The following is a 24,111-nucleotide window of genomic DNA, read 5'->3' on the forward strand; positions in this document are numbered from 1 at the left end:
GACTTCAGCACTGATGGCCTGTGTTGAAAAATAGGTGCTGCACAGCTGTGACTTGGGGCCAGGACCTTGGTGTGTCCCAGCTTCTCCACTTTGTTTCCTCCTGCCAGAAAAGCAGTGTTCAGCCAAGCCTATGCCTCTGCAAGGTGGGGGAGGGGGGGGGGGGTGTAGCATTCCTCACACTGTGCCTGAGCGGCTTGATTTAATTTCTGCAGACTTCTGAGTCTAGGGTTGAGCTAAGAAACCAAACTGGCTGCCGGTCACACCCTGGCTGAGGGGCCACATGCACACACAAAATTGGCATCACAAACTGAGCCTTTCTCTGTGTGGGGAAAGGGAGAAAAGTGACCAAGGAACTGCATGGCTGATGAAAAGCGGCTGCAAAACCACCTCCGACTCCTGAGGGCAAACCCAAACTGCATCTTTCCCTGCCCTGCTTCTCTTTCCCACTGCTGGGGGGAATTATTGAGCCCAGCTTTAGTTCAGTGGTAGGAAAGGGCCACCCACATCCCTACTCACAGGCCATCAATAGGTCACCTCAGCCAGGGATGGAGGGGGTGGGATACTGCCTCAAGGGGGTAATGGTGGATGGGGAGGGAGTCTATGGTGTTAAACTGCCACCAGCAAAAATGGCCTACTTGTTTATGCTAGTACCTCCCAGTTCCTGGGCTTTTACCCCCTGCAGCCATCACCCTGGCCCAGCTCTTCCGCAGCACTGCCCCACCAGCCTGGCAGAGGGGCTCGGCACTGGAGCAGAGCATTGGCAGTGGGTTCCCAGGGTCCCGGCATGGGCTGGCCTCTTTTCTCCCTTCTCCTGGGACTCACATGGTACTGATGCCCCACCTCAACCTCTCAGGGGCTTGGAGAGGTGGCTGCCACCCACCAGTGCTGGGCACGGAGAATTACCTTCAAGGGGAAAGATACTGCCTCATCAGGTGCTGGGCCCACGCTGGTGCCAGCAGCTGCTGTCTCCAGTTCACTAGCGGTGAAGCTGTAACACTGTCCTTGCCTAGGGGAAGCAGAAACTCCTGGTCAACCTTTCAGTCCAAGCATGATCCCCAGCACCTCACTGCCAGGGCTGTCGAGAAACCAACCCTGGCCCCCCTCCTTTCCTTCCTTGGCTTCCAGCTCCCTCAGCTACAGGACTTTGTTCCCACCCTGGTGCCTCCCCCAGGGTCTGTATTCCTGTCCTGTACCCTTGTCCCAGTGAGGTACATGGCCTGCTGGCAGAGATGGGCTGGGCTGGAAAGCATATGAATATATTGTCTGTGCCCTCACCTTCCTCCCTGCTCACCATGTCTCCAGTCCCACAGGGAGGTTTTGGGGCTCCTTCAGTCGCTCGTGTACTCTCCAGTGACGTGTGGTGTGATGGGCAGTCTGGCTGGAGGCGGTGCAGAGCAGCTTGTGTGGGAGACCTGCTCCAGCTGGGGCAGCAAGGTATCTGCAGGGGGTTGGAAAAGTCCTCTGCCATCCCGCAGGGGTATGAGCAGCGAGGTGTCGCCTTTTTGCCTGGACCCTGCTTCCTCCTGCTTCCGCCTGAAGGTGGAGGAGCAGCAGCAGGTGCCCCTGCACAAGCCATGCCAGGCCTAGAGCAACTTTCTCATTTGCTTTTTACATACTGTGGTTTGCACACGAATGGGGGCATTGCCTTGTGCACATCTTCCCTTCCACATGCCAAAGTGCTCCTCTTCCACAAAATAACAGGGACGCAGAGGTTTGCACGCTCACATGGTTTGCAGCTCAGGTCCCACTGCCATACTAGTGCCTTGGGCTGGCAGGTTACAAGCTTGGCTCCTGAGGCTGGATGGAGTGAATGAGTGAAAGTTGTCACCGGTGTCTGGTTTTCTTTATTTTAAATAAAATATATACTATGATGTATTAATTTCTTTAAAGTGGTGATTATTAATTTACTGATGTCTTCCCTAGCAAGGAGGAGAAAGGTGCAAATCCCTTTTCCTTTTGGGCATTAACCAGAGTACCTTGTAGGGTATCTGTTGCCTCCTCTGAGCTCACCAGTCCTGTGCCCAGTGCTACAAGATCCCTGAATTTGCAGAGGAGATAAAAAAAGGACTCAGCCAGGGCATGCACAACCCGATCCCCGGTGCAAGGCTTCCTGGAGACACATCAGAGATGTTGCGGGGTCTCTGTTACAGTGGTTGTGCCTGGAGGACAATGCTGAGCGAAACCGTCTGCTGAGGGTCCTGCTGCTGCCCACACAGTGCTCCACCATTCTGTGCTCAATGAACCTCATTACCTTGCTGGTCTGACCAGCTCAGTGAGTTTGCAAAGAGGAAGAAAAACCTCATTTCCAAGAGCTGAGCCTCAGCCTGCTTCTCACTGCAGCTCTGGCATCACTTTCTGTCTAAGGCTGGCTGGTGCAGGGGGTCAGACACTCCCAGTGTCTGCAGGAAAGCATTGCCAGGAATAGGTCTGTTCTATTGTCTCCAACACCCCAAAATCTCTCACAGGGTCCAAGAAGTATGAGCTTGGGAGCCCCTCCCTCTCTCCCACAACCTGAATCTTTTCTAGGAGGGAGGGTGAGTGGGGTGGGCAGCCAGTCCAGGACAGTTTCCCAAGACAAGGCTGAAATTCCCATGAACAGCCCTTGTCAAACTGACTGGGGAAAAGGAGAAATCACAAGAGCTGGTGATCCTGCATTTTTCCCACTCTGAGCCCCCACACCAGTGGGCTGGGTCTTCATAAGGCACTGCAGGGGAGTTAGTAGCGATCAGGAGGTGGAGAAACCACCCTGTTGATAGAAGGGTGACTTGGCTCTGGTATCTGAACATTTTGTTCCTGATAGCCAGCGTGCAAGTATCATGAAATCCCAGGGCAGTCTTAAGTCCCTTCAGTAAAATAAGGGGGCATCAACACATACGCTAAACCAGTCAAGCCCTTCCATGTGTGCTTTTCTACAACTGATGGGGCCTCTCTGGAGGGTGGAGCCAGGGCTTTTCTTTGGTCAGGGAAAAACTGTGTCCTACTGATCCACAACGGCCTAGAGCAGAGACATGGCTACTAGCTGTGTGGAAATGGTCTGGGTGAGGTAAAGATCAGACTCCATTAGCTAAGCCATGTCACTGACTCCTCTGGTTTCATGCTTGTTGAGAGGCCTTCATGGTTATTGTGTTACTGTGATCTGCTCTGTCCTCAGGTAGGGCATGAGAGCCTCCTGATGTAGTCCTGCCCATCTGTCTGCAACTCATGGCAGCGGGGCTGTGTCCTGAATCCCTGCTGGCTGTTCACGTAGAACAAAAGGCAGGTTTCACAGGGAAGTTTAAGAGCTCAAAACTTGGATTTTGTTCTACTCCAGCATGAAAACCTTCAGAGTTTACATATCATCTGTGAAATATAATTTTAAAATAAATTTTTGATTGGGCAGGACTGACTCACAATCCCAGTTTCGTCTGTAACAGTAATGGCACGTAAAATAAAAAAGCCTGGCACATACATTAATTTTGAAAGGCAAAACAAACATTTTACTGCCTGAACTTCCCTCACTGAAACTCCAGGACAACTGACCCACGAGGGCAGAGGCATCTGGTTTCAAGATAATGGCATTTACTGATTAAAAACTTTGGTTTACTCTTTCCCCACCAGCTCAGCTCATTTACAGCCAGACAAGGGCAGAGAATTGATGGAGGGCGACCGACAGGGTCTCCCATTTTCCTGTACCATCCAAAGCAGGAGGGAAGAGAAAAGGAGTGTCCCGCATGGACTGAGCCTGTGCTGCGCTGCGTCAGCGGGAGTGTGTGTGTGTGTCTGTGCACCCTTCTCTGCAAAATACTGATTTCATTCATGGCCCTCGGGCTCCTTCTTCTTTTGCCATCGCTGGCATTGGGAGTTCTGGTAAAGAAGGTCCTGGACCTTGTTCTCATGTCATCAGGAAAGACACACTGTTGACATGTTCACAAATTCAAGTCTTTCAGAGGCTGAGCAAAATGTCAGAGGGCTAAATGCAACCATTGCATGAAAAGGCACAAAAAAAAGAAATTTCAGAGAAGGAAAAATGAATGTAAGACTATCAGCAAGGCAGAGGTGAGGAACTGCATGGAGGTGAGAAGTGAGGCTCTTGAAATCAATTGGTTGGAGGAGAGGGAGCAGGGAGGATGGTATCTACCTATGTCTCACTGCCACAGGCTGTAGGACACACTCCAGCAGCTGGGCTGCTTGGCCCTACATTTTCTCAGCTATGAATAAAGGGCATGGGGCCATACAGCTCCCATGTGAGCTACTGACCCAAATCATCAATTTTGTGCATACTTCCTAGAATGGGTTTGGACAAAGACTCGAAGAGGGTATCACAGGAGTGAAATGAAAGCTAAGAGTTGAGGCTAGTTTTACCTTCCTAAAATACATCAGGTCCTGACCTTGGCACCATCATCCAGCTTAGTCTGAGACCTCGAAACGGCTACTTCCCTTCTTCTGTCTTTTATCCACTTTCCATGATAGTCTCTATTCCAAGTTGTTAATGTCTGTATCCTGTGGTAGGGCTCCTTAGACTCTTCTCTGAGGATCACAAAGTCAGCCAGAGTTTCCAAGTCTGCTATTAATGTGAAGGATTTTCATACACACATTTGCAAAGCAACTACCAGATTTCTGCTTTGTACTGTTAAAAATTCAAGTGTAGGCAAAAATTTTAAACTGTTACTGTCAATGGCTTAATACAGACTTCCTACAAGAATGTGTGAGGTGGAGATGTGACAGCAGGTAAACTACTAAAGCTCTTAAATACATTGGGAAAATACAGACAGGAAGTGAGCCAAAACCCTGCATCTTCTCTGTTCAACAGGAAAGAGAAGACTGAAATGCCACCCAAGTTTTTTTTTCTTCTTTAAACCTCATCTCATGTTGGCTGAAGTTCAACACTTAAAGCAGACAGCAAGTCAGAGGGATGCATTTTTCATGTTTTTATTTACTAAGGTTTTTATTGTGTGTTTTATATTGCAAACCCCACCCCTAGAACTCTTCCCTCCCTTTCCCCCAAAATAAACCAAAAAATAACAATAATAATAAATATAGTTCCACCTACTGAGACAAGCCTAGTGTTGACTGGGGTTCAGTCGGAATAACTCAATATTGGCTACTGCACTGCTAAGAACTGGAAAATCAAACAATATCCCCATGAAAAACAAAGCAAAGGAACCCAACTGAAGAAGAACGTTCACCAGACTGGTGGATGGAACGCATGTCTACCAGAGACAGCCCTCGGGGTGTTTCTGTGCACCTCCATTTGTCTGAGTGTCCACAGGGGTTGTTGAGATTCAAGTACCAATGCAGCAGTCACAGGACAGTCATCCATGAGGGCTTGGCATTGCTGGGCTGAAGACCTTTCCCACCTGCTTATGTTAGATACCCCAGACCCAAACAGCTTAGCTCCCAACCTCTTGAGATGCTCATTCTAGGGGCCCTCCAGCGTACAAGGAAAAAAGATTGCTACAACAAATATAAAACTTAAAAGGATATTGTGAGTCTTCCTTCTAGGAACTGTCTCATACCTACGAAAATATGAGAGGGTCTGTGAGTCTGCTTCAATTCCATCAACTGATTCTGTCTCAGGATGAACCTGTACATATTTGGAAAAGCAGGATCTATATATTATAATTATCACCTGCCAATCAGGCCTACAGGAGGGTCAAAATTGACATGTATTTTAAAACTAGGATATATATATATAAATATATGTGTGTGTGTGTGTGCTTACACATGTGCATAAATAGACTACATATGTGTATAACTGTATACTATATATATAAAAGCATGTGTGTATATATAGATAAATATATAAAATCTATACACACACACACACACACACACACACACATGCACCCCTCCCACCACACACACTCACACATATATAGTTGCATGTAGCTAGTAGAAAAAACATTTCTAGAGTTCCCCTGACCCTTTAAGGAAGACCAAAGCTGATTACATCTGAATTCTGAGCCACCAAAGCACGTTGAAGCAGGAGTGCCCAGGAATGCTTGCAGCAACATTCAAGATACAGGCACATTTCAAGAGTTTTGCAAACAACTCGGTATAAAAAACAATGATCAGCCAGTGTTTTGGGAGAGAGCTGGGGATAGGAGTAGGTAAGAGAGGGAGTTCTATGGACCTGTATCGTTACTGTGGTTAATAGTTTTTTGGCACTGCTGCATGAAATCCTGCTTTCCCTCTGAGGGCTGGAGGGACCCCATGATAGCTGGAAACAGAGGGAGGCTGGACATGTGTTTCTAACAAGTGTTAGAAAAGTTGAGCACCTGACTCTTTACAGTGAGGTGGCTGGAGACACCTCTTAGCCTAAGAAAAAAACAAAAGAGAAAGAAAGGATCAAAGTAAAAGAAAAGGAGACACTTGCTTGAGAGGTAAAGGCTGTAGCTTCTCAGTGCTGTGTGCACCCAATGGCCCCTTACTGTCTTCATCCCACTTTGACTGCCTTAAATCAGGGGAGCCCAAAAAATCCAGCTCAAGGTGCCTGCCAGGCCCCAGATGTGTCCAGTGATGCTGCAACTGCAGGGCAAGACCAAAGCCAATCAGGTGCAGGCTGTTATTGCTGGTGAAATCAAGCAAACGATTTCAATTCCCCCATCAGAAGAGAAGCATGGACCATGGCTGGCCAAATTTCTGGTCTAATCTGGTTTAATGGTATAAACAGAGTTGTAAATCTGGAGAATTCTTGGCTGGGCACCAGTATTACCCTTGGTGCCTCAAAGCTCAAACTCCCCTGGGCTAAGGAGGAAGAGGGGTGGGGTGACTGCACCCCCCTTTTCAATCTTTTGCTACCCAGTTCTCTTCAAAGCAGTCAGCCCATGGACACTGAGACATTAAAATGAGAAAGGGAAGGTTAAAGTGCTGCCTCTTTCTTCATCCCTCCCCTTGCTTTGCATGCCCCAATCTGGAAGGCAGCACACACGCTTTCCAAAACATGGAGAGGTTGAAGCTTGGGCTCTTCTGCTGGCCTAGGCCAGCTGCCTGGCATGCTGGCAGAGAAACAGGACTTCTCCCACAACCCACATCCATGACACCTACAAAAATACAGAGGGGATATTCACTGCCCTCCTTGTGACTTACAAGGGATTGCTTCTTGTTCCCACTAGAGCATCAGTGGAATAAGAAAGAGAAAAGCATCTGAAGTCAGGCCCGTCCATCTCCTGGTCACCTTTATCTTCTTCAGATGGAGTCCAAACAAAAACTCAGCCCTTCTGAAATCCCTACAGGGAACTGCATTAATGAAACTCACCCCTCTTCTTGCTTCCTCTGCAACCTGCTGATCACAGGAGAAGACCTGGGAGGAAGTGAAACTATCTGATGTGCACAGTGAGCCATCCAAGTGCCCCTATATCTAGGTGCTGCGGGCCAGGTTCACAGCTGTGCAAAGCAATGCAAAGCTGAGGTCACCCAAAGCTGTTCTAAAAACACCAGCTACAGGCCTGACCTGATGTTCCCTTTCATGGCCCACGTCAACCTCGGATCTTTGTCTCAACAGGATAACCTTTTTTGGTGGCTTCTATGGCTGATCATTCATATGTTCCAGCTCAGGCACACGCCTTGTCTGTGCGTTACCTCGTTGGATTAAATTTTCTCATATCCTTTTGTTTCATGTATTAAAATATTCTATAAAATCAAGTGACCAAAAATCTATAGCTCTAAGAATACCTGGTTATCTTCTTTTTTTGTTGTTTTTCATGTGTTTTTTGTTTGTTTCTAATCACAGTTAAACCTAAACAAAAGAAATGGAGAAAAAAAGCGGGGGTGGGGGGAGAAAAGGAAAAAAATGATTCATGAAAGTCTAATCAGGAACTGAATTGCACAGCTGACATAACCAGCTCTCAGAAGGAGTCCTCACAAATTGGAGGGCAGTTTGGATCTGACAGGTTCCAGATCCCCTGTGAGCACTATGGATTCTTTCCGCCCACCAGCAGTCAGAGAAGCAGCTCCTGCCGCGCTGGCCCCAAACACCAGCGGATGCGGTAAAGAACCTGAGGACATCTGACGTGGTAAAGTCACACGCCCAGGAATTGAGCTACAAGGCTTCCCAAGAAGTCCAGTCCCTCCACCAGGAAAAGGAGAGAAGCTGGAAATGGATTCTCTAGAGGAATGAGGAGAACTTTGGCTCAGTGTCTGAGCCAGCTCTTGGGGCAAAGATGGCTGGGAAGCAGAAATCAACTTGATGTCCTGGTTCAGACGTCCCGGTGGCACAGGTGGCGTGCTCTTGGACTGCAGTATCTGCGGAGGTGGGCTGGCGGTCTGAGGCAGGAGCAGAGATCCGTGAGAGCCTGAGGCCCCGGGAGGGCCACATTGAAAAGTTCTTGTTGCCACTGGGCTCTGACTAGGAGGACTAAGGCCAGAAGGGGTGTAACAGGGAGAGGCGACACCAGACTGTTGTAGTGGAGACATGGAGGCAAAAGGTGGCCGTTCTTGGTGGAGTTGGGCTATCGTTCCAGTTAAAGATCCTAATGCACTTGGATGTGTTTGGCACAGGCCTGAGGACGGCCCACCAGAGGCCTGTGCCAGCTGGCTTAGGCTGGAGGATGGAGAGTTGGAAGAAGGAGGGGGTTGGAAGTGATTAATTGCCCCCAAAGTCCCACTGCCCGAGAGCTGCTGTAACTGTCCCCCCTGCAGTGGTCTTGTGGTGGGCTGGAACTGGTTGAGAAGACTAGGGGGTGAGTTTGATGAGAGCTGGGTGAGTGATGTTGATGGAGAGCTAGTTGTAGCTTGCTGGAAGTGCCCAAATCCACTGCTGGAAAGGGCTGGCTGCTGCTGCTGCTGCTGTTGCTGCTGCAGGGGCTGAGCTGTACCCAAGGGTGATCCAGAAGGTGCGTGTTGGAACTGGCTCAGTCCCACTGAGGATGCACCGCTCAAACCCGGCTGGCTTGAGCCACCTGGAGGGGATCCCACCTGGAACTGGCCTAAGCCGGCAGCAGCTGAGAATCCTGCGAGCTGCTGGATGTGGAAGGAAGAGGATGAAGGGGTTTCTGCTCCTGGTGTATGCAGCTGGGATGGAGTACTGGAGGGAGAGCCAATGGCAGAAGGGCCAGTCGATGGGATTAGAGACTGAAGTCTTTTCAGCTGTCTTGGAGTCTGGTTGGATTGTTGTCCCAAGGAACCCAAGACGGACACTGGAGGACGGAAGATGGCTGTCGGGAGGCGTGGGTGGTGGGTCAGAGCTATAGCAACAGAAGTGGTGGCTGCTGCAGCTTGCAGGGGTGCCTGGATCAGTGGAGTCCAGATGACAGGGGTGGGTGTGGATGCGGCAGCGGCAGCAGCAGCAGCGGCAGCCTGGACATTGTGAGCACAGTGTGCCATCTCTCTGTCGTGCTGCACAATCTGCTGGATGATCTCATTCTCTTGGTAGTTGAAAACACCCGAATTGAGGTCATGCTGGACTTTATGCAGCAGAATGGAATTTTTCTTGCCTGTAGAGAAAGTGAAGAGAGAAAGAGTCATTCTGATATGTCAAAGTATGGGAGGCTTCCTCAAAGCTTCCTGCCAGACTTTCCTCGAATTGTTGGCACTGTCTCCCCTCCATTGTCATTATGGGATCTATGTACAGTCTCTGTGCTCCAGCAACAAGATGACAAACATCACATCTTCTGCTTTTGGGGTATGAACAACAAGCCTCAAGATCCCATAAAAATGTGCCTGAGAGGACACATATTCTTAGTCAGACAGGAAAGTCACTTTTGATAAGTGTGGCAGACGGGTAGCAAAGCTTATGAATCTGGAGGATTCCCATTTTGCACCTTATAATCTGAACTTCCATTAGAAAAAGAGAATAAATCCCAAGGCTGCATTTTTTTTGTGTGTTTGCAAAGGAAAACCTCAAAAATATAAGTCCAGTGAAGTCTCCTGAGTCTTCAGCTACTCTCCTTCAGCTACACCTTTTCCTCATCTGCCTCATGCAACTTGTTTGCTCTGGAGTCAAATATGTGGTTTTAGTTGAAAGGAGATTTCTCTATGAATAAGGGACAGAAGGACTTTACGTGCTGGAAAAGCTCAGCTGGCCCAAGAGACCTCAGACATGCTGAGCTGCCATCTTACTTGGCCATGCCCTTCTAGCCCCAACTTTAAGGAAAATGCAGGCTAGCAAACGTCACGTTCCAGCTGGACTTCCTAGCCTGCAGCAAAATATTAGCTCAGCGCTTTGCCTTTTCAATAGGCTGGAAAATGTGGCATAATGAGTTTATCTGGCCTGAGCATGCACCTGGCACTGAAGGGATGCACTCTCCTGGACTGAAGGACAGAACCATTCAACACAGGGGGATGAGATGCTGCCAGTGATGCCCTTTCACCAGAGCACAAATGCCTTCTCAAAGGAGAGGATTTCGGCTGTGGACAGCCTCTCTGTGTAAAGGCTTTCATATCTCTGTTCTCATAACAGCACACAAATTGGTAACTGTGCCAGCATTGATTTATAAGGAGCTGGTATATGCTGATTTGAATGATTTTCTTACAAAATTAGTGTGGATTAGATCCCTGTTCTTGCCTTTTCAAGGGTCCTCTATCCTGACCACATGCCAGTTTGAAATGATGACAGCACCTGCGTATGGGCTTCCTTTTTACTTTTGTTTACTGAAGCTGTTTGGATTTGAAGGGTTTGGCCTAGTAAGTTCTGTGCGTGTGTGTGTCTGTGTCTGTGAGTGTGCATGTGCATACCTGGTGCCCTGGTTGCTTGTCTGTACGCAGCTCATTTTGTAGCTGAACCCTGGTTGCTTGTCTGTACACAGCTCATTTTGTAGCTGAAGCTCAGGAAGTGAGTGTGGAAGGGTCATCTCTAGATGAGGCACCAGCCAGTTTGGATCAGATCAAAAGCTGTATTAACCCTCCTCCTGAACCAAATGTATCCTCAGGCCCCACACCCATTAGCAAACCTCTGCTTGGATTCAAATGTCATTTCTGCTGGTTCCTGTGTGGTCACTTCTAGTTCCTGTACAGGACCAGGGCGAACAGACAGCATCTTGCCAATTGCTGTGGATTTACAGGGCATGAGATAGCTGCAGGTATGGAATGGAGGCCTGGCTGTGGAAGGGCCTCTTTTTCTGTATTTTAACCCCCAAATCATGTCATGCTTTAAGAATTAAAGGCTGGCAGCACAGCTCACATCAATTAAGTTGCCTGCAAACAAAGGCCTGTCCATTAAACTTGTCTCCACACTTCCAGGAAATCACAACTTTCAAGATAAGTCAACTGTTGATATTAATGACTAAGACCACAGTATGACATTTAATTTGTCCCATACAGCATTCTAGTTTAAACTGGTCAGCTGATAGTTTCCAACAAGGAATGGTTAAAAGTGGACTGCCATGTTGGGTAATAGTTCCCAGTAAGATTCCAGAGCAATTTCCTTTCAATCCAATACCTATACCAGTCAGATCTCAGATCTTTATGTACAGATGTGGGTACATGTCTGGGCATGGATGACATCCAGATTGTTGTTTGGGATTTTTAGTGTATGATATATCTTTTACATCTGTAACAGATAAAAGAGTTTAAGGACATGCCTCTTACTCTAGCCAAATGTAAAATCAAACATCTGGCGGCAAAGAACTTGAATGACACTCTGAAGAGGGTAGCTGGTATCCTGGTGTCCTAAAAAGTAACACTGAAATGGTAGAGTCTTGAATATAACTAGCTGAGTTCCAAACCTACCACCAGAAGAAGGTAAAACAATTATTGCACAAATAAGGAGGAAATTGTAAAGTAGAAGGGAGATACTAGTCACTACCACATATAATGCTAGGAAGGCATACAGTATGATGTTTTAGTTCTAGTGTCTAGCTGCAAAGCATGAAAAGGTACAGAAAATATCCACAAGAATCAGGTTTGAAAAACATCAGTGAGTAAGTACAACGTATTCAGCTTCTCTCAGTGAAGAGGTGATTTGATACCACTTTATAGGGAACTTCACAGACAAAGGAAGCTGCTAAGAACCATTCCCTTCAGTTCCTGAAGGATGCATGAGATATTGTGATTGTAGACAAGCCCACAAAAAAAAAAAGAAGGAGCAATCTAATTGTAATTGTAGTTAAGCACTGGAAGAACACACTAAGGGTTTTTCCTCTACTGTACTTTTTAAAATCAAGCGTTTATCTCTTTATAAAGGACGAGGTGTGGTTCTATCAAGGGAGTGCTATGCAATAGTGCTAGGCAATTGTTCAGAGCGGGTGAAGCTTGCATTCTACAGTGGGCTGAACTGCACCATAAAACCAAACCACTAAAATGCTGACAGACTTTTGATTCTGGATCTGTAACTGGTGAATTTGGGACGTGTCTGTTGCGGCTAGTGGTATGGGATGCTTAATGCTTTTGTGTTTTACCTACTGCTAATCACTCCCCAAAAAAGCAGTAAGGCATATGAACTGGCCTTTCTTTTCTCACCTCGGGGAAAGATACCAGCCCTGGAAGAACACAATCCTAAAGACAAACAGTGTTCTGAGCTGCTCATGTCATTACAGAGCTTGTCTGCAGTGGAAGTGCCTGTGTAGAATATGTATCTATGTATCTGTTTCATCATATACCAGACTGGAATAGACAGCACTGGATATCCCCGAAACAGACAGATCCTGGTTCTACCTGCCATTCCTGCAGCCAGGCACACCAGAGGGAGCATGAATGTCACCTTTAAACTTAAAAGCATTTTTGCAGTGAACATACAGCGAAAGAGAGTGAATGGCACAGAGGGTTACACTGCACACACACACAGAGTAATTTCCACCTGGTATCTACCAGAAACATATACGCACTCACAAACAAGAGCTGCTTAAACAGAAACAGAAATACTACCTGCTCCAAGTCTGGAGAGAAGGACCAACCTATCTAAATAAAATTGACAGATAAGAGAGAATCTGGCCAGCACACTTGAGTTAAAGAGGGATTCGGACTGCAGGTTTGTAATCATTCTCTTTCTGGAGTTGAAGGTACAAATCCCAGCATGGGGAATCTGTAGCTATCTTGCACGACTGCAAGGTCAGGATGTGAATGGGAGATGGCATGCTGAGTTCAAAGCAGACAGGCAAAAAAAGCCACATTACCACATCTGCTTTCTTGCTAACAGACTGTAGCAAAACCAGTCTGAGGAGGAATGGCTAGGGGTAGAAGAAGGAGAATCAGCAGATGTTGCTAGTGCAGCTTTCCAAAAAGCTAAATACCGGGAACTGCTCTGTGTTTCCATCATTATACCTCATCTCAATCTTTTAATTCCATGTGACCTGTCTTTGGCTTCTGATTTGCTTGTCTGTGCTTGAATAGCCTGCAATTTTCAATGCTGCCCTCAATTCAAATGAGAACCCATAGCGATGTTAATCAGAGCTGCACGGATGAATTGAGGGGACTGATGTTTTCATAACCGGAGCTCTTGAAAACACAGAAAGAGCTGAACAGCAGACTCCGGTTTCCTTGGCAGAGCACTAAATAGAGAATATGCTAACATTTTCCAAACATGCAGACTATTTACTGGAAAATGGTTTGATCAAAGCTCCTTAAATTTGTGTCAAATTGATAAAATAGTTCCAGCCAAAAACCTTGGATTTTTTTTTTTAGTTTTTTAAAACAGAACATTTCAGTTTTCCTTTGACATTACATTACACTTTACTGTTTTCCTGAGCCCAACTTGAATGTATCAACTGTTTCATTAGATCAAATTTTTCTTTTCTGTTTTGCCAAGAAAGTCTCAAATTTCTCCTCCTGATCATTTAAAAAATTACTGAAAACACTTTTGCAGTTATTGAAAGGGAGAGGAATTTTTCAAAATCATTTTTCAAAATTGTAATTGGTTAGTAGACTGAAAAATTAATTGGTTCCACCATTCTAATTAATTGCATCATTTACATGATGATTCCACACACCAATATGTCTTATTAGCTGCTTCTGGAGAAAATCCTCCTTCCAACCAGCACCAGATGAGAACAGGCACACAGCAGAGTCCTGGTGGGACAAAGACATTTTCCTGGCAGGTCTGACTAAGGTCCTCCATGAAACATAAGCCAGCAGTGGAATGAGATACTAAGAGCAAGTTCGCTTGGGCCAGTGGTTCTGAGATTATTTCTCATCATCATCTTATTTATGAAATTGCTTCAGTTTCAAATTCATTTTTCCTGCTCTGGATTTACTGTCACAACACCTGCCTCAAAAGGAGAGCAGAAAAGACAGCAATCAGAGGACTAAAAGGCTGATTAGTTTGGCTCTGTGTAACCCTAATTGAAATGATGTTCTGCAGCTCACAGCTACATTCAGTGAACCGCAATAGAGTCCTGTGTTCTTGCTAACCCAATGAGAAGCTCCATTAGGAGAAAGGAAAAGGGACTCCTGTTTCCCCTTCAATCTAATCACGGCGGCATGGAGGCTGTATGTACAGAGTTTCTCCTATGTTTTTTATCCCACAAAAATTACAGTGCTGACCTGAGTCTAAGATACTGAGATAAACAATCCACACCAGCATTTCTCCGAAACCCAAAAGCACAATACAAATTTACTGACGTGCCGTGGAACTGGCATAGGGGCCATCTGCAACCACCTCATGCACCAACTCCCCACCCTTGCTTCCTCTGAGGTAGCTCAAGGCCCCTTACCTTTTCTACAAAGGAGAAAGAAGCTGCCTTGGGTTTCTGGAGGGCAAGTAGTATGCGACAACCTGATGAAGGGAGGACTGGGTCGCTCCCAAGCAGCCACTTGGACTGGATGTGCGCCTGAAGAGGACTAAGGGACAGTTAAACTAATGGAGCTACAGAAGCACAGTCAGTTAAAGGACTTAAGACTATAAGGTCTCCATGGCACAACTGACTTTTTTGTTGTCTTTGTACAGCTCGTAAGACAATATGATCTTTCCCCATAGTCGGGCAAAAATAAGTATCACCAATGGCGTGCTCTGGGTTCGAAAACCTCCCTATTTTCCCCGTGGCAACAATAGGCTAAATACAAGGGGAAAAGGAAGATATTTAGAGCCTAGAAGATGTTCATAGCAAAGCTACTGGTGCTTTGAAGTGGAGTGGGGTATTAAAATTATGGAAACTAAGCAAATAGATGTTGCTGCCTTAATAAAGAATTGCAAAGTCAGATTTTCCTCAACTGTAGATAGCACACAAAAGAAGAGGGAGAAAGGCTCATGTGATTTCATAAAAGGAGCCAGCACTCAACAATAATTCTTCTATCAAATAATCAAAATTAGCCTTCTGTTGTTAAAATTCTGCACAGACACAGGGGAAATTAGCTGTGACTTTCTGTTCATTTCTCTTTTCAGTTCTGTCTAAGCCCACTGGCTGCAGTTTAAGAATTCAGGTCACTAAATTGCTTTCTGAATTTACATGTATTTGAAATAATCTCACTTTATTAGGCTGGTTTATGACCTGGCCTGCCGTCAAAAGTGGCTGCCCTCCTGCCACATGGTTACTTCTTTCCAGTCTTCGCTTCTTATTATTCATACGACTGGGTACTAAACACCCTGCTTGGATCACTGGTTGCAGCAAAGGGCTCACAGCACATTGCACCTTTGAAGGCAGTCTTTAACCTCCGTCGCCTATGGGTTACTTGTGTCCTGAGCTGGTCTCCTGTGGTAATTCAGCTTGCTGCCATTGTCCCCAGAGGGGCAATACAGGCAAAGAAACCCTGGACATACTCAAAAACTGGCAGTTTGCCACAGCTGCTTCTGTGCCCCAGGGGAACTCTTCTGCACTGGCACTATATTGGTTGGAAGGTCTCACTGCACCAGCTCTTGCCACTGTCTTAAGAATCCGTGTATATAGATAAATTAGCTGGAACAGAGATTTCAAAATAATTCTTAACTCCCAGTATATGTGCTCTTTTCCTGTTCAAGCCTGATTTTCTCTTGAATGTAAGTTAACCCACACTGAACTGTTATTAACTGTCATGTAAAGGTTTCTGCTCAGACTTGAAGTAGCTCTTGGAAGCAAAGCAAAGCCAGCTGGATCAACTCTAAGAGCATCCACAGAGAGTTCAGCGCACTTAACAAATCTGCTCTAGAAACTAATTCAGATTAACTTTGCTGAGAGCCTGGTTGTGTAAATACATTACAAACTGGGTGTGCAGTTCTCGATGAACTAACTGCTCTGCAGTAGTTGCTATTTGTGTGCTCTTCCGCCGTATGTACAAGGCAGCACCCACCTGCATTCTGCAGTTTCATTTCTCTCTTGCTAAAGCTGTATCCTTTGAACTCTGGTGCTACATACAAAGTACTAACAGTATCTCCTTCTCCCCTGCTCTGTCCTCTGCAAGCCTATGTGGAGTTACACCTGTACACAGGGGTTTTATTGCAGGAAAGCTAAATACCAAAGTGAAAGGGAAATAAATTTTATCAGTGTAGAGCCCATTGTATTGGGGAGGTTAGCTGAATCTGTCTTCTTACTACCATCTTAACAAACAATAATGAGTTCAAAACTTTAAAATGGACAATTCCCTATCTTTCCAAGTGGAGGTCTTCCCTCCCTGTACAGCACAGGCCTGCCAGTGATTGCTTCTCCTCTCCCATAAACCAACTACATATCTTCCAAAATATAAAAAACACATAACTTTAACTGGGCCAAACTGCTGTATGTCAAATGATACAAAGTGAATAACGTTATCTGATGAATCTCGTGACAGTTAAACAAAACTTAAAATAAATTAAGCTCTTCCCTCACACTCTTCACATTTACGCCCATCATAGAGAGCTTTGCAGAAAAAAAAATTGAATATATAGAGCTATCTAGAGCAAACTGTTTGTGAATATCGATGAACAGGTGTAAGAATTGTGTACTTCTGGAGTGTCTGTGATGCCCTGTGCTGCCTGAAGCATGGTGTCCTGGCTGTTACTTATTGCTGGAGACTGAAGCCAAAGAGCTCCTTTCTCCTCAAGTGGCTTCTGTCTGGAGCCAAAGCTCCTGCACTCAATTCTCAGTGCCCTACTGGAGCTGACAGCTGTGACAGGGACAGATTCTGGAAGACTCTGATCATTCTGGCACTGGTTTTCTATCAGTTGTGTGCTTTGCAGTGTGGTCTGGTTGCAGATAGCTACTGGGCTACCTTCAAGGCAGCAAAAGTCCCCTGAGTCTAGAGGTGTGGTTGGTAAGCAGGTCCTACTTCGTGTAATCAAAGAAGGGGTTGAAATTTTTAAAGGTGTTGGAATGATAAAATGTTATCCGAACAGGTGTTTTATTTTGATACAGATAGCGAAGAGCTGTGGCCATGGGTCTCTAAATATAAAAGGAATTGGGTAACTTGGGGGACCCATAGAGATGGGGCACAAATATATTGTTATCTCCTACAACTCCCCTAACTCTCTCACTTCGGCTTAATGTCTCCCAGCTAGCCAACTACCCGTTTGTAGTACTAGTGACTCCTGCCTAGAAGACCACAATTCCCAGAGAACTTGTACCCTGCAACGTAGACGTGGCTTGGAATAAACTGATGTGACCAAGGTCATTTACAAAGTCAAAGACAGGTCTCTTGAGATCTCATCACCACCCCCACTGTCCCTTCTATTGGGGTGTCTTAGGCTTTATTTTCCTTCTAGAGTTGCATGAGAAATGGCACTTCATATTCAGGTGAACAGGGTTGCCAGTTCACCTTAATTAAGCTGAAGTAATTAGCATTCACTCATGGCTGGTGAATTGCTGATATCTTTCCCTAGGCTAAATAGAAAATACCCTGAGTCTGGACCTTTACTTCCAAATAAAAAGAAATTCAAATATTCAACTCCTGCTTAAGTCCAAGCTTCTACCCTGCATATCTGTGCTAGATAGTGTTTCCAGGGTGTGATTCACCTAAGCCATTTTAGATAGCCACCTTAGGAGAAGACAAATCACACTCTAAATGCCTTTTTCTCTCTGCTGACTATAAAAGTCAGATTCAGATCTCCACATTGTAGTGTTGCAAATGATGGGAGAGGATTTCAAGTCAGAGGAATACACACAGTGGTATTTGAACTTTGATTCCTCATAGACAGTTATGTTCGTGGGTTATTCAGGTGATGAGAGAGGACACAACACAGGACGACCTGTGTTATCTCTTGTCAGCCACTGATACCCTCACCTGCTCAGTACTTGGATAAGATTCCACCTCCTTAAAGGGCTGGACAGAGTTCAATGTGATTTTGAAATAAAGCTTTCTCCCAAAGCACACACACTCTAGCATTGTACACCTGGGCCACAGGAACTTTTATCCTTATTTCACCTGTGCCTGTATCAGCAGCCTCAAATAAGAAGCATATATATACACACACACACACACACACATATATAGTCTTATGACCAAATCTGCTTGCTCATTTCACATGTGCAGCTCTTTGGGGGTTACTCACTTGTGTACAGTAAACAAATTTGGGGACTACAGTCTGGATACAGTGTAAAATTTATGCTGAGTACATATGGTTTTATTTATACACATTTCAGTCCGTTTCATTTACTCATATGGTCTTGCACAGCAGCTGCCACAAGGGACTAAGCAGCTAAGAAGCATTCAAAGACCAAGCTCCACCCTTGTTAGCATTATTTTCCCTGTAGAAGAGATGAGGAACTGAGGCACAGAGCAAAGGCATGACAAGGACAAACAGTGAATCTGTGACAAAGCTTGGCACAGATCCCAGATCTTCTCATTCACAGTTCACCTAGCCTAACACAGGCCAGCCCTTCCTCTGAGGCAGCAGATCCCCGAGTATTAGTCATGACTTAGACAAGCAGGGTTGCAAACCCAACAGCATTTCAATTGCGGAAGTGTGATCACGAGCTGACAAAGAGGGTGCCCCATCAAAAAGTTTGGGAACAGCTATTTTTGTGGCTTGTTTATATGACAAAGCTTTTAAAACTTCTACCACTATAATATCTTTGAACAGACATTCTTGTACCCCAATAATACTATTTAATGATATTTAGAGACTGGTATTGTGTTGTCTTAGCTTTTCATTGTTTTTTCAGCATCTGCAATGCCTGGAGGAAATGCAAGGCACTTTTAATTCAGGGTTAACTGGGATCCTTGTATCAAAACATATGCAACCGGCATTCAAATTGTATGCATTTCAAACTATGTGGTGAAAAATTCCTGATGAAAATGAAAAAATAACTTCCTCTGGCTTTAAGTATGCTTTTAGCTCTCACCAGTGACCTCGATATGGATGGTAAGCAACCTTATGACAGACGTTTATGGTATTTGTTACACGACAACGAACAATGGAAAATAACTGTCCCCAATATTTTTTGAACGCAGCAGTGAATTTTGATTCGACAATATTCACGACCCATATTGTATTTACTTTCAATGACCATTTGAGCAGTTGTGTTTTACAAGTGCAAATACTTGTGAAAATATCATTTTAAGCTTCAATGGTCACTGAAACCTAGTTTCAAAGCCAGTCAGGACAGAATGATGCGACTTACGTAACTGACACACCACAAACTGGGACGATTCACAAATGCTTGTCAGACAAAGAATTACTCACTGGAGAAATGAACAAATTATTTCAACACACAAATACTACAAAAAATTTTACAGCTTGGTCAAGAACAAGAAAAAAGAGGGAGATTTAATGAGTGATAAAATTATCATTAATCTGTGATCAGCCTAATTTCCTTGAGCCTCAGTCTTCAAGGCCATCAGGCAGGTGATATTCTGCCGGTTGAGGAGTTCTTTAGTCTGAAGTTTCTCAGAGAGCAGAGTTAAGCAAGGACACAAATCTTTGTAGAATCCCAGCCTTAGTCAATTCATGGAGACTAATCCCTTCCAGTCTTTAAAGAGCTCTTGCAAGTGCAGAACACCTGGGAAACTTCTTTCCCAGCCATGCATGGCACAGGTAGGATGCCAATATCAATTGCCATTAACAACAGAGGTTACAAGGATACATCAACATGCTCTTTGCCCAGCGATAAGTGTAGCTGACAGCTCCCTGGGGGGCTGTGCCCTCCATGCTGCTGCACTGCCACCTACCAGCAGGAAGCGATGGGGGCACGCAGATCACGGTGCATCTGCCCCTCCCCTTCCCCTCTGCCTAGCCACAGGCTTTCAAACTGCATTTGCTCCGCAAAGTGAATGCCTCGTCGCACCTCCAGTCAACCAGTACTGCTCCTGTTGCTTCAAGGGATGAGATGAGGTCTTATGTTCTCATCCTGTCTCCCTGCTGCCTAGACAACCCTAGACCATGCTTTCCAAATCCTCCATATAGCAGGTAATCCTGTAACCAACTCTCCAGTCACTGTGACTGGATGGACTGAGATTTTTCTCCCTGCTCTCGATTCCTCACTGCACAGGGGGAATACTGGATGGATCTTATCCTAGTACCAGAACAGTGACAGAGCCCTCTGAATACATTTCATGTACTCAGTGAGGCATGGGCTTCTCAAGGACATGTTTCATCTGGGTAGAAGGGAGTTAGTGAATGCACCACTGACTTGGAAAGATGCTCCCATTTGCTTTCATCTTTTGTATAGATCCCGAGCTGAATGTAACAGGAACCAAAAATATGGTCCTGGTTCATACCTGCCTTTTACGAACTGCTGTTCCTTAACTTCAGTCCTCTAGAATAATTCCTCTACTTTCAGAGAGAGTCTCAGCAGAAGGCAGTAATCCCGACTTCCCTAAAAAGTCACATGCTGTTACACAGCTACTGCACTGCTCTTTCTGGATGGTGCGTGTTTCAGGGGAAGGTGAAGAAATGCCTTATTTATAAAGACAGGGATTTCCATGGGACCTGCCAATTTCAGTAGGGTGCGCATAACTCCCTTAGGCTCTTTGGGGAAATTCCAGCCAAAGAGTGTTGGGCACAAGGGCATTGGAAAGTGCTACAAAGATGCTATTTTGCAATAGTAGAGGATCTAAAGTTGAGAGAACAGGCAGCTCTCAAGTCTGATGGCCAGGGAAACAAGGGTAGCGCTAGGATTTTCAATGTACCACTCTGAAGGTCTCTGCCTTTTATATGGGATAGGGACTAATATTGTCTTAGGTCAGCAGAATGGCAAAAGGAGGGGAGGACAATGCCCGAGCTCTGCACCAAAGGGCCTGTTATTCCAGTTGCTCTGTGTCACCTTCTGACCTTATGTTGACATTTTGCAGCTGTCTGTGGAAGGGAATTCCTCCTAAGGGAAGAAGTGTGTGAGGTTCTTCATGCTGGTTCAGAATTTTCCATGAATTTTAGTTACGTGTGCAGTGGCACACAGAGCAAAAGACAAGAACCACAGGATGCCCTGCCCACCTATATACACAGTCACAGAGAGCATCAGGCTAGGAAGCTGAGCAGCACTGACCACCTAAAGCTGAAGAATCTGAGATAAGTCAAGCTGGCCCATCCCTGCTTGCACCTCACATTACGTTTTCTTAGCAGTTTGTACAGTCTAATTTAAATAACTCAAGTGATAGGACTATTGCCACTTACACTAGGGCCTCATTAGCATGGGCTTTGCCAAACTCTACATATTTAGCTCATAACCTTTTCCTCAGGGGTCATACTTTCTGATTTGCAGCAGGTAATGAGATGCACAGAATACAATGTTCCTGGCATGAAAAGCCCCAGAGGCACTGCACCCCTTGCTGGGATGCCAGCTTATTCCCTACACCCCTCACCCCATTATCCTCCTCACCTTCTGCATTGTACTCAGACCTGCACTGACCTTTTTGATTTTGAAAAGCAATGAAAATGTATGCAGTTTTAAGAGATGTATAATAAGAAGCTAAAGAAGTTAGACTGGGACTCTGAATGCTCAGTCCTCAGCTCTGCAAAGACTTCTTGCATGACCTTGCATAAGTTACTTAATCTCTCTGTGTTAAACGTCTCTGATTGTGACCAAGGAATGTTATCCTGGTCTTCTTTAGTTAGACAAGGATGTTTGCAGCACACATTATGTCTCCCACAGGATGGGAGAGCATCCTGGGATGGGTCACTGTAAGCTATAACAATCCAGTTATACCCTTTGGTTAATTGTGTTTACTTTGGGCTGCTGGAGGTTAGGTTTTTATCAATTGTGTATTTATACATTCTGAGCTGAGATTAAAAATCTAATGAATTCATCACCATGGCCCTGATGGCCTCAGATTGCAGATCTTGGTTCTTCAAAAAGACCTCTTGAAAACAAATGGAAGCAGGAGCTGGCAGAAATGTGTATATGTGAGAGAGAAAGTGAGAGAAGGATGTGGATTTAACTGGTTGTCAATGGAGCTCCTTGTAAGAGCTGACGTCAAGCAAGGAAAGACAGGCTGGGATCTCCTTCAGTTCACAACTCCAGCAAAGGAACTAAGGACCAAGCCTGGAGATGGGGTACCAAGGCAGCAGGTAGTGGGAGGGAGACCCTCGCACCTTCTACTTACCAATTCTGTCCAGCCTGTCAAGAGCCACGGTTTCAAAAGCTCGCCTCATCATGGGATACTCTTCCAGTACTTCGTTGAAGTTGTCCACCGAGAGGGAGTAGAGCCGGCAGTAGGTATCAGCTCGCACGCTGGCTGTGCGCCGCCCACGGGTCAGCAGGCAAATTTCTGTAAAGAAAGACCCAGCCTGAGAACACGAGGATAGACACCATCACCCCTGCGATACAAGACCTGGCACTATCACTCACAGGCAGTCCTGCCTGCCACCCAGTCTCCTCTCTAGCCGGACTCTACCTGCTCTCCCAGTGAAAACATGAACAGTGGTAATATGCTGCATATGCAGTAACATTTAAAAATACCAGGGGGCTCAGTTGTGGCAGCTGCAATTAGCCAGACAAGTTTTGTTATGGTGGATTACCAAAGATATCCTTTGTGCATTCAAACTGGAGAAGCCGTCTTTCTCCAGCTCCTCATGGGCACTGGGAGCAGAAGGTGAAGCCATGCTCTCATTGAAGCTCTCTCCCTAGATTTGCAGGAAAGGCTCTGGGCTGACCTGTGGCTTTGATGCCTGGTAGTAATTTTGATCTCCACACTCAGAACGTTTGTCTTTTCAAAGTTTTTTGTAGTTATGCCACAAGCGTACAGATTGCCAGGGAAAGCCAAGTTAGTGACACCTACTAACTCTTGGTGTATTTACACTGCAGTCCTCTACTCCTAGGAGGATGCTCAGCAGGTTACAGAACAGAAAGCCCTTGATCCTACCATAAATGCCTGACTTGGGCACAGATGCTCCCTGAACACTCAGCGGAGAGTGTTCCTGATTTTCCACTGATTACACACAGAGTACAGGCAGCTAAGACAGGCACTTAAAGACAGATGGTGTGACCTAAAGACTGACAGCACTCTTCTCTGTGCTGTATGTTGGGTGTCAATCCACCAGCACCATTCTCAGGATTCATTCTGGGTCTACCCCGAAGCACCAGTATAGCAGCACTGCAAGGTTATAAGTGCATTATTAGGCTGCTTTCCTAAGGAAATGATGCTTATGAGACCATGCCATGTGTGTAAGGAGAGGAGTTGTGTGTATGGTATCTAAACCACATTGAATGTCATGGGCAATTTTCATCAAATCTGTCAGAGTCAGGGTATCATGACTCAACCCTGTAACTTCAAACTGACCCAACTTGTCAGGGACATGCAAAATCCTTGTACTCCAGGTAGGTGCAGACAAGTTGTTTCACAGGAACTAAGAGTCTAAGAAGAGTGTATGAAAAACATGATAGGGATTTTCTAATAGAGAAAAGGCCTTATAGAAGGGAAGGCAGGTTTCATTCTGCCACCTCTCAGTAGGTCATTAATGTACCATAGTACATTCAGTGTTTGTTCTGAAACATGCATCTACCAGAGAACTGCCTGTCTTGGGCTGTCAGTGAGGTCTCTACAGGGCTCTGATAAGAGGGGTGTCTCTGTGTTACTCATAAGAGCAATATCCTAAATCTTCTCTTACAGTCTTTTCTGACCTCATGCTAGTTTCACTGTTCCAGAGTTCTGCTGCTGATACATTACGCCTGCCTGCTGACCTTCACGTCATTTTGCTGAGCCACAGGCTTGGGAGATGATGGACTATGTTTTTTCCTCCATGTTCATACAGTACCTCATATGATAGATGCCAGACAGTAGGACTAGGCAACACTATAAATATGCTTGGAGAATTGAGAACGCTCCATTTTTTTTATTTAGGTTCTCAGCTTCACAGATCTGTCAGTTTGCTTGAGGCAAAAAGAAATGAACCTACAAGAAATAAGTTTCCCTTCTCCGTTTTGTTATTATTTATTATCT

The 24,111-nt window shown here is 45.5% G+C and overlaps 1 protein-coding gene across 1 annotated transcript in view; it reads right to left on the reverse strand.

Annotated features, from left to right (window-relative positions):
- Positions 1-7,634: 7,634 nt before the first annotated feature.
- HCN4 (hyperpolarization activated cyclic nucleotide gated potassium channel 4) overlaps positions 7,635-24,111 on the reverse strand; it is a 105,114-nt gene continuing 88,637 nt past the window's right edge. Inside the window, exons 7-8 of the mRNA XM_049812393.1 lie at positions 22,276-22,440; positions 7,635-9,413 (exon numbers count right to left, since the gene is read on the reverse strand). Of these exons, the coding sequence (XP_049668350.1) occupies positions 7,840-9,413; positions 22,276-22,440 (1,739 nt within the window). The 3' untranslated portion in view covers positions 7,635-7,839. The remainder of the gene's footprint in view (positions 9,414-22,275; positions 22,441-24,111) is intronic.

This window comes from Accipiter gentilis, chromosome 10 (genome assembly GCF_929443795.1).
Source record: "Accipiter gentilis chromosome 10, bAccGen1.1, whole genome shotgun sequence".
In the NCBI taxonomy this organism is placed as follows: Eukaryota; Metazoa; Chordata; class Aves; order Accipitriformes; family Accipitridae; genus Astur; species Astur gentilis.